The sequence below is a fragment of the Gossypium hirsutum genome, chromosome D10, assembly GCF_007990345.1.
Source record: "Gossypium hirsutum isolate 1008001.06 chromosome D10, Gossypium_hirsutum_v2.1, whole genome shotgun sequence".
NCBI lineage: Eukaryota > Viridiplantae > Streptophyta > Magnoliopsida > Malvales > Malvaceae > Gossypium > Gossypium hirsutum.
This window is the reverse complement of record NC_053446.1, coordinates 5,316,524-5,333,380: the sequence shown is the minus strand read 5'-3', so window position 1 is coordinate 5,333,380 and position 16,857 is coordinate 5,316,524. Positions and strand designations below refer to the sequence as shown.

Below are 16,857 nucleotides of genomic sequence, written 5' to 3'. Positions count from 1 at the left end.
ATAGCATTAGCTAAGCTATAAATTCGAGAAATAAAAATTACACATTTTATTTTATTTTTATTTTTATTTTTATTCCTTCTATTTTATTTTATTTTGCAGGTAGACCTTCTCAGACAAAGTTGAAGCCCCCCACGTCTGTCGAAACTCGATTAACCCAAATCGAGGAAGGACTCGGCTCTTTACGCACCTTAGTAACAGACGTTCTCACACACCTACGAGACCACCCTCTACGATGTTAAAATACATGAGGAGTCTCTTTTTCTCTCTTTCTCCTACTTATCTTTACTTTTATTCTTTAAATTACATTGGGACAATGTAAACTAAGTAGAGGGGAGGGGAACATAAATTGATTCTAATTTGCTTATCCGTTGTCGCTTTTTACATGTTTCTCATGGAAGGTAAATAATTTCCTTGATAAATTGGGATGGTCCACTTGTGGTCTGACATATTTAGCTATTTAGATCTTTATATTTAGCTATTTAGATCTTTATGTATAAACTTTTCAATAGCTTTGGACTATTAAAAAAAAAGACGGAAAAATAAATAATACTCCTCTGATACGAATGTTAATAGTAAAAATTGGGGTTGTACATCAGACCAAGTAACCGGAATATGGTACTTGGGTTGTTATCACATCTCGCGTAAAAAGGTTCGTGTGGCTGTCCAATTTCTTTTCACTCACTCCGCTAACAAGCTATCACGAGTAGGGTAAGATAACTCGCTTAGAGACATCTGAATCGAGTAACCGGTACATGGTGCTTGGGTTGTTATCATGTCTCGCGTCAAAAAAATTCGAAAATGTCCTAAGTACAAAAATAAATAAAATGAGGGGTACTCTTCCTTATTTCTTAAGCTAGGTTAATATGTAAGGACTAAATTGTTGAATTGTGCAAACCATGGAGATCAAGTCTTATTATCAAGGAAATTTTTCCTTTTGCAGATACATATAAAATGCTCGAGGACTAGCATGAACTAAGTAGGGGGATTTGATTAAATGCTAAAAATACATATTTCATGTAATTTAATTGGTCAATTTATGAGAATGCACTACTGATTTTTCCATTTTATATTGAATTTTATACAATGGTGCAATTTGGGGTCAAAAGAGAAAAAGGAAAAGTAATTGGGCTAAATTGAAGAAAGGAGCAAAAAAAGCGGGCCAAAGTAGAATTTTTCCAAGATGTAATTAGCTGAAATTTTATTTTGACTTAATGGGATATTATGTAGGATTTTTATATCATGGAATATTTTATTTCCTTAATTTTCTATGGTTAGTGGCTCTTAATTCAGCAAAGCCACTAGAATAAATAGGGGGCTACTTTGTTCATTTAATCATCAAGTCATAAATCAAGTTTTCATCTTTGGAAAACAATTCCCCCTTCTTACTCACGAAATTATTTGTTGTTTTTAGTTTTCTTTACTTTCAATTCATTAATTTCCAGCTTGTTACCAACTTAAACCATTCACAATTTCTATTACAAACTTTCTTTTCATTTTCAGTAGCTAAACCATCCCACTCTTATACCCAACCAAAATTTCAGCCCCCATACTTAAAACACGCCACCCATTCTTTTTACCTATTTTAACATTATTTAATTTATCCAACTCCAACATGCTCCAAACATTAGTCAACTAAACCCATAGGTCGGTGTTAACTTTGTCAAGACCCGTGAGTTACGAACCCGAGCAATTTAACTCCTAAATTTTAGTACTTATTATTTCTCCGGATTAAGAGTATGATTTTGTCAACTCACAAAGTCAAATAAACACTAAGTCAAAAAAGATGTCGTTTGAGTTAGTGTGGTTAGACATACAGTTGGAATTCCAAAAGGATCGATTGTCTAATCGGTTTTCTGTGAACACATTGGCGTGCCAAGTGGGGATTGTTGTTTGGTTCCGTCAAGGGAAGTAGTAATCGGATTTAAATGTCCCACGCAATTAAGGGCATTGGTTCGAGCTAGGCTTTTCTAGAACGCAAAGCTGTCTAAGTTCTAAATCATGAACATTTCGTTGGTTGTTCAATCGGTAAGGGTTAGTTATAGGACGTTCCATAACTAATTTACACAATGAAGAGTTGGTGTCCGAGGCGTCCTTGGTAGCTATAACTAGCTTATTGGAAAAGAGGAGTTCATCTAATTTCGAGGATCGGTTCAAAAACGAGAAAAAACCCGTGCCTAAAACTAAGCTTAGTTTAATTAATTTTTCTTCAGATTTATTTAACTGTTTTTATTATTTTATTTTCAGCATTTACTTTTCACGCAGTTTTTTTCCCTATTTATTTCAGGTTCCAGGTTTTCAATTTTATCCCCCCCAAATTTCTTGGGCACGACAATTGCCCAGACACAAATCTGGTCGAGAAAGAGAAATAATTTTCAGTAAACCCAGTCTCTGAGGTATCGACCCTACTCCCTATACTGCTTAAATTGCAAATTAGGCGTAGGTTTGTATTGGTAGACTCGACACCAATCAGTAGAATTGTCTTACAAATATTGAATAAAAGGAAATAAGCCTTGCAACAAATCTGCAGGCGTCAGATAGAATTTCATTAGACAATTTAAGCGATTCATGGCCCCTCTGCGGCTTGTTATACTTACTTCTGCAACACATCCACGTGTCAGATCATTGAGCGCACCTTCGTCATTGACTACCTCTGCCAATTGTGATCTGACAATCATTGTTTATTAAGCCGTCTTATTATGTCACATCACTAATCTATAGGGTTATATTGTTACTTTTATTTGGAAACAATATCTGACATTACAGCCAACATGATTCTTACATGTGGCACCTCTAATACTTCATATATGAACTCTCACCTAAGTTTTGATTCTCTCCTGCTTTCAACCTTTTTCCACCACTTCATTACATTACGACGACTTTCTACCGTTCAAGGGTGAACCGTCAATCACCTCTGCCAACCTTTTCCTCTTTGTTGATTTGTCGTATCAACAATGCTAAACTAGTTTCCTGAAGTTTTGGTTATGCAAAGCCACAAGCAACTGGCGTTCTGGCTGGCCAGCCTGTTCTAACATGCAGATTCATCGTATGCTTTGGATATAGCAAAATAGGCAATGATGGAAATTACTTAGTAAATCTACCCATACATTAATTGCTGCAATGCCCTTTACCTTGCTAGTTTTTGTGTAAGCCTAAGGTATCTCGAGCCATTTTAAACTAAATATTTTCGACACAGGAATCAAGAGCGTCTTTAAAAATTACATTTTTCACAATTTAAACTTTTATTCTATTTTTATGAGGCAAGACTCACTTATTGGAGGTATCTACTTAGAAAATTCAATAAATAAATTAATTTAAGCTATGTTGAGCAAATAATTTTTTGATAAACAAAAAAATTTGTTATGAGCCAATAAAGCCTTAGCACAGTTAATAACTTTAAGTTTGAAATCCACTATATGTAATTGTTCTGTATGAGTTTTAGTCCAGATTGTTTTGGTTTTAGTCTATTTGTACTGTATTACTTTCATTCTATTTTATGGTTGCTTGGATATGTATTTATAACGTATTTTGATTGTATTGTACTTGTCTAATAAATACATGCTAAAAATAGGATTATGAGAACGTCAGCCATACATTTGAATTACGTAAGCTTTGTAGAAATTCACAAATAACAGGTGCTGTGGTGAAACATAGTTTTTCCACATATATATTACTACAATCGTTGAAGCCTCCAGCATATAAACTATGCAGTATGAATGGTCAGTCGGATGGATTGTGAGTTGAAAATTCAGTAAAGCTTTATTTACCAATTCAACACCATTAACCCATTAATTTAATATGCTTATAGTTCCTTGAGGAGCCTTTTTTTTATTAACAATGCTCCATACCTTTCCCCATACAAAGTTCCTACATTTCAAGTCTAATGCTTTGATTATACTTGGTTTTAAGCATTTGGAGTTTTTACGTTGATTTCACGCTAATAATGGCTCTGTTCCTTGCCCCATTCTTCCACTTCATCCTCCTCAAATACTTGCATTAATTTCAAGGTTTACCAAGAAATTTTAACAAATGGAAAACAGTTTTAAAAGAATGTTATGATTGCCAAACTTTTGGACCAGATATTTGTGGGTTTAAAGGGATAGGATTTGGGAAGGGGGTTGGTGGAATTGCCCCCAAGTCTTGTGTGGTGCGGTAGTCTAGCACGAAAGAATCTATAGCAGCTTTTGGAAAAATCTGCTTCATTTTGAAGGAGTCAATGGCTATAATAAGAACTTTGAACTTTGATGCCACACGCCAATGAAGATTCGGCAGGAAAAATTGCAATAATTTACAAAGTCCCAAACCCAATGAAAACCAGTCATTTCCTACCATAATGAAATTTCGGGGAAACTTAGAAAAAAATTCATATCATGTTGAATTATGTAATTACTTAATTAGCATCATTTGCAGACCCAAAAAAAAAAAGCATCATTTGCTATTGTTTAACGTGTAGAAGTCGTATGTTGTCATATTGGCCCACAACTTAGGCGAATCTTTGTTTATAGAAAACAAACAAATGGACATGTTTTTCCCCTTGCTGTAAAAAAATATAAACGTATGGAAACACCGGAAAGTTGGCTCAAACACCAGTTTTGGTTGGCTTTGTATATTCTATGGAAACTTCTATTATGCCATGACTTTCTAAACAGATAGACAATGACAAGAATGGAAAAGATATATAATTTCAAAAAAAAAAAAGACAATGAACTTAAAATGTACAAGGTATGCTTGTTTTGTTTGGAGTGTCCCTAGTGCTTGGGAGTATACAAACTAGACCCTAAAACTTTATACAAATCAGTGTCCAAATAGACAGCTCGAGACCTCGATGGCTTAACTCGGGGTCTATGCTTTCGGGCTTTTCTGTGTGGCAATCGGTTTTTCTCTTTCTTTTCTTCCTTATGATCGATGTTTTTCTCTATTCTTAACTCGTCTTGTTGCTTTTCCTCTCGTTGTATGATGTTCTGAATGATAGGCTTGCTATTACCATTGGTCAGAACAATGTACACAAAGGGTCCGGTTGGGATGTCGGTTAAGTCCAGCAGAGGCTCCAAGGCCTTGACCATATTGCTCATAGTTGGTCTAGACTTGGGGTGGTTGCTTAGACATTGATAAGCCAATGCAGCAACCTTTTTAACCCCCTCAGTTGAGTACTGTCCTTCAAGTCTAGGATCCATTATTGCATCAAGTTTGTAAGGGTCCTTCAAACTAGGCCTTGCCCATTCCACTAGGTTCTTTTCTCGAGCAGGGCGTGATTTGTCGACAGATCGCCGGCCTGTCAACAGTTCTAACAGAACCACTCCGAAGCTGAACGCATCGCTCATAGTCGTCAAATGCCCTGAAAAAAAACAAATTCTGGAATCACATCAATTTGTTCCATCAGTGAAAACCGAGATAAGTGCTGAACTTTTAGTACCTGTTGTAATGTATTCCGGAGTAGCATAGCCTTCTGTGCCCATTACAGCAGTTGTAACATGAGATTTTTCGCCTTCTGGACCGTCGGTTGCCAATCCGAAATCCGAGACCTTTGCATTGTAAGCCTGCCAATAAAACAAACCTGTTCAGTCTTTGCTGATACATGAAAACCTGTTGAACTAAACGGTGGTATGTTTTTACCAAGTCTAATAAGATATTTGAAGTTTTGAAATCCCTGTATATGACTGGCTTCTCTTCTTCATGAAGGAAAGCTAGTCCTTTTGCAGTTCCAAGAGTAATTTTCAACCTTGTTAGCCAAGGCAATGGTGGACCGTACCCTGCATTCGTTGACCACAAAGATTAATAATTTAACAAAGTTTGCTTAAACAAGATAAAAGAGGTAAGTTAATATTTTTGTTTAAGTTTATAGTGTATTTGATATACTATATTTTTTAAATTTATTTTGTGTAATTAAATAATTTTTTTTCCAAACTTTTAGCCCGATCTGATGACAAAGTAACTGGCCCAAGGAATTTAAATAAACACTTCTCTATGGAAACAGGTTCGGCCCATTTCTTTAGATACAACAAAAAGATCGAAATAGTTATGTTCTGTTGTGGGGTTACTGAGTTTTGTGTTCGTTTGGAGAAATCAGATTGTGAGGAAAAAAGAAAGAAAAGAGGTGAAATATGTACTTTTTAAAGTATGTATAATCTTAATTTCACATATGATTCAAGTTATGAAATATGTAATATGTTAGTACGATTCTACCCTTTTTTATGCTATACTGAGGTGATGTTGCTAATATGGAAAAAAAATTTTAGAACAACAAATTCTTTTCTCAACCACATTTTGAAGTTTTAAATGCATCAAATTAAAGAGTTTGTGAATTGTTTATAGTATTTGTGTCTGATATCATTCTCTCAAATAATATCACAACCTACGATATAGTGTAAGAAAACATTTTGTATCAACCTTATAATATTTGGGTTCGCGGTCCAAATAGTCTATAGCTTAATTATAAAAACTTGTATAAACCTAATTTGGAGAAAGACTTATACTAGGTTATATCTCTTTTTATAATACGAAAATTAAATAAAAAATCATATAAATTTTATAATATATAACATTTATAAAAAAATTTATAAATTGTCAAATAACTTTCATAACACTTCTTATCAATAATATATTTTTTCATAAATTTAGAAAGTTATTTTTTTATAAATAAATTATGATAAAAAAATGTAACATTTTTTAAATAAGTATATTATTTTTTATAATATATAGCAAGGACACATAAATAAGTTATGTTCGTATTTTTGGCCATAAGTTTTTATAAATAAATATATTATAACAATTTTATAACATGTAAATTATTTTTTATAATATAATTTTATAAAATACATAAAAAATTATATTATTAGGATTTATAATATAAGAAAATTTTTTCATAACCATCTATGTTCATGCTTAAAATATAATTTTTATAATTTGTATAAAATTAGTTTTTACAATTGAATTTGAATGCAATTACTTGTGTAATTATTCTAGTTCTCATTCTCCCCCTAAGAATTGAAAAGTGTAATTGGGGTGAGTCACCAATTATAATGGCAACTTGAACCTATCATCATTATATAATTACATTTAAATCCAATTATTATATAACTTTTCAAGCATTACCTTATTATCTCTTATTAATAATATGGAAGGATCTTATTTAGTATAAAGTAACAAGATGATTACATATAACAAGACTTGTTAACTCTAATCTTTTAGAAAAAAATTTATCTAAGCAAAATCTAATTTAAAAGACAGAGCAAAGCCTAATCAGCTGGGTCCAAGAACAAGTATTGGTCTACGTAGATGACAACATGGGCTATCTGCTTAGCCTGATAAGGAAAGAGAGGTTGGCCTTTACCACCAAACTAAAATCCCAATCTTCCAAACTCTATCCCAGGAATGGCAACACCACCTAAGCTATATCATTATAAACGATTTCCCCTGAAATCAAATATTGGTAATCCCTAATCAGTCAGAGATATCAATTCTTCGATTTTACCTGCGATTCTTCAATTGTTTTTTTTTTACTTACAAGGAAAAGCTTCAGTGTTTCAGTTTCCTGCAAACTTACATAACCCACACAGAGAAGACGATGAAGGTGGCCAAACATTCGGATTCTGTTTTTTGGTGAATCAGTATTTAAGGTTCGATTTCTTTATTTTGCGTATTTAAACTTTGGGTTTTCTTGTTTTTGTTAATTTTTTTGTTTGTAATTTGTTGATGACCCTGAAATGAAGTGAAATCGTCGTCTCTGTGTATAGGGTTTTCGATCCTTTCATTTGTCTTCATCGTCGTCAAGGTACTGTAATGCTTTCATTTCTTTTATATTGGGAATGCTTTCATTGGTTTGGAATAAATGTGATGTTGGTGGTGACGATAGGTTGGAAATGAGTTGGAGTTTAGTATAGATTTCTGCTTAACTTGGACAACAAAATGGGAATAAATGTGATTTTGTTGGTGACGATAGGTTGGAAATGAGTTGGAGTTTAGCATAGATTATCTTGACAGTCTTGGATTAATTTTAGGGCTTACTGTATCTGGTGTTTTTTGAGTACTATCCAAAACAACACACATCTTATCATTGATACCTTCTAAACACGCCATAGAAAAAATCGACTTCCTGATAAAGTTCTTCTCTTCCAAGCTCATGGACCCATATTTTACCCTAATAACCTCCTGCAAAGCTTGTAAACACCAAAACTGAACCTGAACGAGCTTGCAAAAACACAACTTCTCAATACAAAGGCTGCATATTGATGGGGTTTCTTTAATTTTCTGACAGAAGTTCACTGCTTGTAATTTTAACTCTGAATCTATGGCACCTGATTCATCAAAGCTAATCAATATTGCTTTTTCTACATCGTCCATATTGATTGATTTTTTTCCCTTTTTAACTGTTCAGTCCTTGTATAGTAGACAGTTCCCAGACCCAAGTTACAAACTTTATTTGATCCTAATTCTGGGTTCTTGAAGAGATATATAAGAGGGAGAAAAATAAGGGTTTTTGAGATTTGGGTTATTGAGAGCTTACCTTATAGGTGAAGAGGTCAAATAAAGAAAGAACTCTTTTTTATATTTTACTTGTGAATGTGAGGTTTTAGGGCTTGGGTTTTTCTACTGTTAGAGTGCTGAAGAAGAAGAGGGGAAGAGGAGGAGAAAACCCTAAGGCGTGTTTGGATTGGCGTCTTTTAATTTATACGTTCTTTAGTTTCTCCACAGAAGAAAAAGAAATCGTGTAAAAAATGGAAATTTAAAGAAGTTTGAAGAAATTTATTTAGTTTTCAAACTAAAGAGTAAAGTATTCCAATAAAAATTTGAATTATTTCTAAAGAAAAAAAATAGTCTTTACTTCATGTATTGATATTTTTTATATTATATTTCGAAACATTTATTTAATAAAAATAGAAAAACAAAATAATATGTGGATAGTTTTAATTTACCCAACCTCTTCAATTAATTTTTTTTGACATTTTCCTAGTTGAATAGTGGCTTATTAATTGGTATTATGAACTCAATTTTACAAATAAAAATGTAAGGCATTACCCTTGCAATAATTCAGTTTAGCCAAAAACCCTACATATTCTTAGATCTTTTCGATTTCTTTAATCCAGCCTAAGTTAAGAAAAATTAGTTTTATTTTTTATGGAAACAAAATCAAGTTTTTATTACATTGTAATAATTATAATTTTGAGAATTTAGACATAAAATAATTACACAAAAATATCTCAAGGAACCATTTGTTTAGAAAAAGGAAGAAAATTCCTAAATTGGCATCACATGACTAAAATAATTTAAATCCATCGGCTCCATAAGAACAAGGGAAGTCCAGACAAGTCATTAAATCTGGTCAGAACTACACCACAAATACTGTTGCCACACAAGTAAATTCTCCTTCCACTTCCACATTAACATCAACTGTAACTTGTATGTAATCACTAGAGATATCTATAAACACCTAACACATATTTGGATATGAAATTATGATGAAACTTAGATATTGGTGTTGACACTTAGGGCACGTTTGGTTCGCTGTAATGGAATAGAGCTGTAATAGTAATTCAATTGTTTGATTGAATGGAATGGAATAGAACTGTAATAGTATTCTTGTGTTTGGTTGAATGGAATGATGTTGTACTAGCATAAGAAAAAAAAAACTAAAATGACTAGAATACCCTTAGCAGAATTTGTTTTAGGTAGATGATTATTGTTATTGTTATTAAATTTTAATAAGATTATTAATATAAATAATAAATAATTTAATCATATTTTAACATAATTATTATTAAATATAATTTAATAAAAAATATATAATTTAATAAAATTCTTAATATAATTATTCTTATATGAATTTACTAAAATAATAATATATAATAATATAAAAATAATATATAATCTACTTTATTATTTTTAAACCGCAATACATATTTAATGTGCTAAAATATCATTAGTAAAAGAAATAATTTAATTATTCTACAATAAAAAAAATTAGAAGTAATAAATAACTTGAGAATTATATTTTGCATAAACATAATATTCATATATTAACATAACTTGAGAATTATATTTTGCATAAAACTCATCCTCCGGGGCTTATACATTTGCTTAAACAAGATAAAAGAGGTAAGTTAATATTTTTGTTTAAGTTTATAGTGTATTTGATATACTATATTTTTTAAATTTATTTTGTGTAATAAAATATTTTTTCAAAAAAATAAAAAATAAAATAGTAATTAAATAATTTTTTTTTTCCAAACTTTTAGCCCGATCTGATGTCAAAGTAACTGGCCCAAGGAATCTAAATAAACTCTTCTCTATGGAAACAGGTTCGGCCCATGTCTTTAGATGCAACAAAAAGATTGAAATAGTTCTGTTCTGTTGTGGAGTTACTGAGTTTTGTGTTCGTTTGGAGAAATCAAATTGTGAGGAAAAAGAAAGAAAAGAGGTTTTGGGAGATTGGTAGAATGGGGACAAGAGAAGTATATGAGGAAAAGCTAAGGAATGGAAATTTGCACCACGATCCAACCATCAACCCTGGCTTAGGTTCCGCTCGTTGTCCTCGTTGCCTCTCCCTCTTAAACCCTGATTCCGTAATCTCTTCATCTCTATTCTTCTTTTTTCTTCTTTTCTCAAGGTTTTGACTATTAAATTATGTTTTTCTTTTATTAATTTGTAATTCTTTTGCAGGACAAAGCTGAATGGACAATTACTTCAGTTTTGGAGGATGCCACTGCAGTGGTCCGTTTCATTTCTCCCTCTTTTGTTTTACTTGTTGGAAGAAACATAAATAATAACCCCCCAATGCTCTAATTTGTAGTTTAGGGCTACTTGCATGGTATAATTGGCCCTTTTGCTTACTAGAAGTTTCATAGTTTTTTTATCTTCATCCTGGAAAGCTGTAAACTTTTAGATGAGTTTTCAAAACTATTATATCCTAGCTTAGACTAGTTACCAAGTTTTCCCATGATTAACCTTTTATGTCTATTAGGAATGTACAGTTATACTGGCCTCAAATATATATATTCAATCTGGAGATTTCGTGTTTAAATCTTTTGAGGAGACAGATTTTGAGATTTGTGGGATGTCAGACTGGTACCTCCTCAAGGTGGAGCTCCAATGGTTTATTTTTCTAGGTAACAGAGAAAGAAAAAAAAAGACAACTTTAGAATATGAATATATGTTGGTTGGATATATACATATATTTGACACCCATTCCAATCCTTGTAACATAGGGTTTCTGCTTTCAATGCAAGTAGGGACATGCCTTTTGAAGTTTGAAAAAAAAATTTGTTTGCGTAACTGAATCATTAGATGCTATCTTCTACATATCATTATCAAATCAATGTATGTGATTTTGATATGTTTGAACACTTTAATAATGTTATTTGTACTGTTAAAGTATGTGCAGTAATTGAAAATTGTAGCACTAGCTCTTTTCAAGTTGTATGTTTCTCAGAGATGGTAAAAAACTACGGTTACTTTTAGTCTAGTCTATTAAGCTACTTCTTCCTCTAATTCAGCGTGGAATCATTTGGCATTTAGATTCTTATGCCTTTCAAGAACAGCTCAGAGTATGGCAAGATCACCAAATTGAAATCTTGTCCAAAAGTTTCACGTTTTGAATGAGATAGTATGGATCACAATCCTAAAGTTACCATAATTTTAAGTTAATGTGCCGAAAGATTGTTGATTGTTACAACACGTGTTGCATTTTTTGTTGCAAATAGGCTGGCTCTGGTATCGGGGGAATGCTTAGTGCAGTACATGGCTTTAATACTGGTATTATTGGACTCCTTTTGTTTTCACTGACTTTTACTTTTGCACGCACATCTCTTATGGTTCTTTATTTTCAGGGATCCCTTTCCTTCAGAATCACATCAAGGGACCTAAGTGGCTCCCTTTTGTAACTGGGGTATGCCATTTCTTTGTTCTAAATTGCATTTCCAATCCTTTTAATCTGCGACAAATCTCAAACATATTTTCCCCTTTTCATGGCTGGTAGAGAACTTTTTTTTTATCTTGTTAAAGCTCACTTAATTTAATTCTATGATCTTCTTTCTTGACAGATTCCTCTGCTGTTAATGTTTTCTGGCGCCAGTGCAGCTTTTGGAGGTATAAGTTTGCTCTTTCACTCTAGTTGTAAAGTAGCTTATGCAGTTCTCAGTTTGGAAATAAAGCATGATCACATTTGTGCAAATTTTATCCTTCATTGAGCTGAATCTATTTGCTGCAGCTTTTAGTCAAAAGTGACATGTGAGATATTTACAATGTACATCATATTCTTTATGAAGTCCTCTAAATAAATGATGGTCCTATTGTTGAATGTTGAGTACTTCTAAAATTATATAGTATGTTCAGTTTGCAGCAATTTCAGCAGCAAGTAATGTGATGGTTTAATGGTGCAGCACTGTCAAATTGTTCCTATTTGCATACTCATGTTTTTGCTATCCGCTCCAAGTAGGAAAGAACAACAACAAATATTGTAACAGATAAACCCATTGATATGGTCTAGAAAACTATTTTTAATAAAAAGATAATTATATTCCTTTGTCAAAAAATAAGTGGTAACCATTCAAGTATACTGGTATTCTCCCTTTTGAATTGCTTTGCTATTTGCATCCCCTTTTAACCTACACACTTACCTTGCATGTTATGGCCTTGAGTAGAGTGTGCAATGTTTGGCAAGTAATTTAGTTTTGTCTATGACTTCCGTATGTCATTGGATTAATTATTTAGTAGAAAAAGCTAAATAAGTTGTGGGCTGCTATTGTCTATCCAAGCATTTAGCAGGTGGTTTCTTGCACTTGTTACTCATGTCTTAAGTCCGTCTCCTCAAACCTTTCTTGCCTTAACCTATATTGACATTTAAGATCTTTAGAAGTTGCATGCATTTGTTTTTCTTGTGAAATTTGAGAGTATTAGGCACCTTGGCTTCATCTTCATGTCTTGTGGTTATGGTGCTTTTCTTCTGTAGGGATTTGATTGTACTGCCTTTCTTACTCTTAAAAAAAGAAGAAGGGGGGATTTAATTAGACTGCATTTACAAGTGAATTTTAGTCGAATGACTATTCTTGAGTAGCAGCAATCTTGAGAACTAGATTGTATTTTTAATGATTTTCCACTTTCTTTGTGTTTGTGTGATGTGTATAGACTGTGATTTGCAATTGATACGAGTTTGTAGGTTATGCACTTCCAAAGTTTGCTCAGCTCACCGTCACTTCCTATTATGCTGCCTCTAGTGCCTCGCATTATGGAATTTCACTGCTCACGCGACACATTGAAGATGCATATGCTACTACTCCTCAACAAGAAAGGCTAAGATGAATCCTTAATCATGCATTTACTCAAGATTCTACTTTCATCAGTTCTGAAATAGCAATATGATGCCTATGTGTGTAGAACTTTTGGATGAATCTGCTTTTTCCTTTTTAATTAATTTCTTTCTGATTTTTACATTTGTGTTCTTCTAAAATTAATATATAATATAGTAATATTCATACATTGGTGTACTTCTGAGGAATTTACTAGAAGATTTTGCTAATCATATTTAAAGATAAGATCACAACTTACCACTGAATGGTAATTGAATGTGTTACCTGATTTGTTTGAGGTGACATTAACACCACGTTTGGTTGGATGGAATTGCTATTCCATTCTGCCCTAATTCCGCGCGCTACAGTAAAGCAGCAGTTTGGTTCACCGTTTAGGTGATTCCACGGAATTGCAATTACAATCATTCCCTCAGCTCAACGTTTAGGTATTCAGGGGTTGGGGGACTGAGTACCTATTCAACACCACACCGTTAAAGTTTTTAGACCAAAATAGCCTGCTTCTCTTCTTCCCAAAATTCTCTCCAGATTTCTTCCTCCCTAAATCAAGCATCCATTCGCCCTTCATCTTCATCTCCCCAAATATTGTAAAGGGTACGTTTTCTTTGCTATAAACAACCATTATCAGTAGGATCAACAAATACAGCAGAAACTCCAGCTCATTATTTGTTCGACTTTTCTTTGCTGTCTCTAGAAGACCAAAATTTCACCCACCAATTTTTCTGTGGTTCAGCATCTGGTAAAACTTTTTATTAAGCTCCTTGATCTCTTTTTTTTCAATATATTCTGCTTTAGATTATGTCTAGACATGTTGATCGATTTTCTTCTCTCTTTTTCTTTTTCATTTTTCGTTGGTTAGATTTTTTTATTGGTAGTAAGTCAAATGTTGATCGATTTCGTTTGATTGAATTTTGAAGCCTTTCAGCTTCATTTTCGTTTTGATGTATTTTTTTTCTTCTTTTGCTTTCTGGGTTTCGTTTTGATTGGTTGCTTTTCTTTTATTGTGTGGTATAGTTCTTTTTATGGCATCAGCAGTGAACTTTTGCTGGGGATTTGTTTGAATTTCTTAATTTCCATATTTGAGAGTATGCTTTTGTTGGTGATGGGAATTTCTCAATTTGTGCTTATTGGTATGATTAGATCTTAATTGGTGCTTTGCAAATGTCAAGAGTTGAGGATAAAGTCTATGTTTTTAATGATCTAGGAAGTAATGATCTAGAGGAACTAAATATACCCAACAATTATATAATAAGAAACCAATAAAAAAAATGAAAAACACCATTATCTCAAGAACCCCAATTCACAAAATGGAGTAAAAACCAGCACAAATTGGACTGGTCATAGCTGCCACAATGAAGCAACAATTTGAACTACAATGAACCATCAAATATGCAGGATAAACATGAAATAAGCATTAACCTAGGTTCTAGAAGAACTAAACCTCCTCAATAAATATACAATAAGAAACCAACAAAAACAAATTAGAAAGCAGCTTCATCTCAAGAACCCCAATTTACAAAAAAAATAGCACAAAATTTGATTGGTCAATTCATACCAGCCACAGTAACAGGAGAATTATCATCTTTAGAATGGATTTGACTATTGGTTTTAAAAATCAAACTCTCTTGAACTTTCTGACATAGTGAACAGGCCATCTGGACGGCCTTTACAGCAACATCCAATTCCTTGGAATACTTGTCTGGTCCTAAAGATGAAACAACCAGATTCCTCTCATCGATTTTGAATGTGCTTTTCAAGGTTGGAGTGAGCTCTGGGGAGGTTTTCAATGCGGATTTGAGGTGTTTAGGGACTGTGAACAATGATGCAAATGATAATAGTAATCCATGGATGTGTGTTGAGAATAGAAGGAAGGTAGTGAATGGGAAGAAAGAAGGGTTAGGGTGCAAAATCGAGAGCCATGGGAATCAAGTGTTTTGCAGTAAGGGAGGGGATATCGAGTTGTGGTCAGAGGTGGCGGAGGGTTTGGAGGGTCGATTAAAGGGTAGGGTTTTTAGGAAGAATGTGAGGAGAGTGAAGGCAATGGGAGGCTTGAAGGTAACCAACTTGGCATTTGGTGGAAACAAGATGTTTGTAACCCGAAAGGATCAGCAAGCTGTTCAGGTTTGGCAAGGTTCAACCAGAGGGTTTTGATCCTTTGGCTAGCTGTTGTAATTATAGGACAGTGTTGTATTTTGTAATTGTTTTATGGCTATTGATTTGATTCTTTCATTATATCAAATAAGAAGATGCAAGCTTTTTCTGTTAACTGAATTGCCACTATTGCTGTTGCGTTTGTGATTGCCCTAGGATCTTCTTTCTTGATTTTGTTGTAACTAATCTCAGCTTTTGTCTAAATATTATATTATGTTTTGCTAAGCCCGAGGATGAATTTTATGCAAAATATAATTCTCAAGTTATGTTAATATATGAATATTATGTTTATGCAAAATATAGTTTTTAAGTTTTTTATTATTTCTAATTTTTTTTATTGTAGAATAATTAAATTATTTGTTTCACTAATGATATTTTAGCACATTAAATATGTATTGCGGTTTAAAAATAATAAAGTAGATTATATATTATTTTTATATTATTATATATTATGATTTTAATAAATTCATATAAGAATAATTATATTAAGATTTTTATTAAATTATATTTTATAATAATTATGTTAAAATTTGATTAAATTATTTATTATTTATATTAATAATATCTTATTAAAATTTAATAACAATAACAATAATCATCTACCTAAAAAAATTCTACTAAGGGTATTCTAATCATTTTAGTTTTTTTTTTCGTATGCTATTACAACATCATTCCATTCAACCAAACACGACACAAGAATACTATTACAGTTCTATTCCATTCCATTCAACCAAACAATTGAATTACTATTACAATTCTATTCCATTACAGCGAACCAAATGTGCTCTTAATGATTTTAGTCACTCAGATTCTAGAAAAAAAAGTCTTTAAAAATAATGGTGATTGGTCTTAGTCTCATTTGTGGTTCACTTATGGTGTGTTTTAATACTCTGCTTTTTTTAATAAAATTACTTAATAATATTCGAGAAAATTATGGAATTTTTTTTAATTAAGCCCAATTGAAGACCTATAAAATCATCTTTTTAGAAGAATATGCTTGAGAAATCCTCACAATGCATCATTTAATACTTGTTTCTAGAATCACATAAGACCAACTTTTAATATTTAAATATGATCCTTTAAATTTTAAATTCATTTTTTTTATTATTTTAATAATCTTATTATTTTTTAAAACTTGTTTCGAATTTTAACTACACAAAATATGATTACTACAATTAAATTAAAAGTTTATCAATTGAAATTTAAAATTAACTGAATTAATTGAAATTTAAAATTTTTTAAAGAGAAAAATATTTTATAAAGAATTTTATATTTTTATTTGATATGTAAATATGTATCAAATATATATATATTTTAGAATTAAAATTAAATTGAGAAATATAAAAAGTTAATCTTTTTATAATCATGATGAAATTAACATAATAAAAAAACATTTGTAACTTTAAAAAGA

General features: G+C 32.1%; 2 protein-coding genes across 10 annotated transcripts; one reads left to right on the top strand and one right to left on the bottom strand.

The window, feature by feature from the left end:
• Positions 1-4,703: 4,703 nt before the first annotated feature.
• Positions 4,704-5,318, bottom strand: LOC107915236 (putative receptor-like protein kinase At1g72540). Its single transcript, XM_016844400.2, has one exon. The coding sequence runs from the start codon at positions 5,316-5,318 to the stop codon at positions 4,746-4,748; it is 573 nt and encodes a 190-aa protein (XP_016699889.2). The 3' UTR covers positions 4,704-4,745.
• Positions 4,830-13,465, top strand: LOC107913873 (uncharacterized). Of its 9 annotated transcripts, XM_041102926.1 has the most exons (11): positions 4,830-5,598; positions 5,677-5,809; positions 5,972-6,091; positions 7,525-7,613; positions 7,731-7,768; positions 10,293-10,556; positions 10,654-10,704; positions 11,694-11,745; positions 11,820-11,878; positions 12,033-12,078; positions 13,148-13,465. In XM_041102926.1, exons 6-11 carry the CDS (start codon positions 10,431-10,433, stop codon positions 13,288-13,290), a joined length of 477 nt encoding a protein of 158 aa, XP_040958860.1. In that variant the 5' UTR covers positions 4,830-5,598; positions 5,677-5,809; positions 5,972-6,091; positions 7,525-7,613; positions 7,731-7,768; positions 10,293-10,430; the 3' UTR covers positions 13,291-13,465. The 9 variants fall into 9 exon arrangements, with proteins under 9 accessions (XP_040958860.1, XP_016698027.2, XP_040958864.1 ...); XM_016842538.2 differs by lacking the exons at positions 4,830-5,598; positions 5,677-5,809; positions 5,972-6,091 and adding an exon at positions 7,248-7,426 and having other exon boundaries at positions 7,517-7,613; XM_041102930.1 differs by lacking the exons at positions 4,830-5,598; positions 5,677-5,809; positions 5,972-6,091 and adding an exon at positions 7,288-7,426 and having other exon boundaries at positions 13,206-13,465.
• Positions 13,466-16,857: the final 3,392 nt, after the last annotated feature.

Coding starts and splice junctions, on each gene's coding strand:
- LOC107913873 (XM_041102926.1), top strand. CDS start 10,431: ATGGGGACAAGAGAAGTATATGAGGAAAAGCTAAGGAATGGAAATTTG. Junction 10,557..10,653: donor CCCTCTTAAACCCTGATTCC/GTAATCTCTTCA, acceptor ATTCTTTTGCAG/GACAAAGCTGAATGGACAAT. Junction 10,705..11,693: donor TGGAGGATGCCACTGCAGTG/GTCCGTTTCATT, acceptor TGTTGCAAATAG/GCTGGCTCTGGTATCGGGGG.
- LOC107915236 (XM_016844400.2), bottom strand. CDS start 5,318: ATGAGCGATGCGTTCAGCTTCGGAGTGGTTCTGTTAGAACTGTTGACA.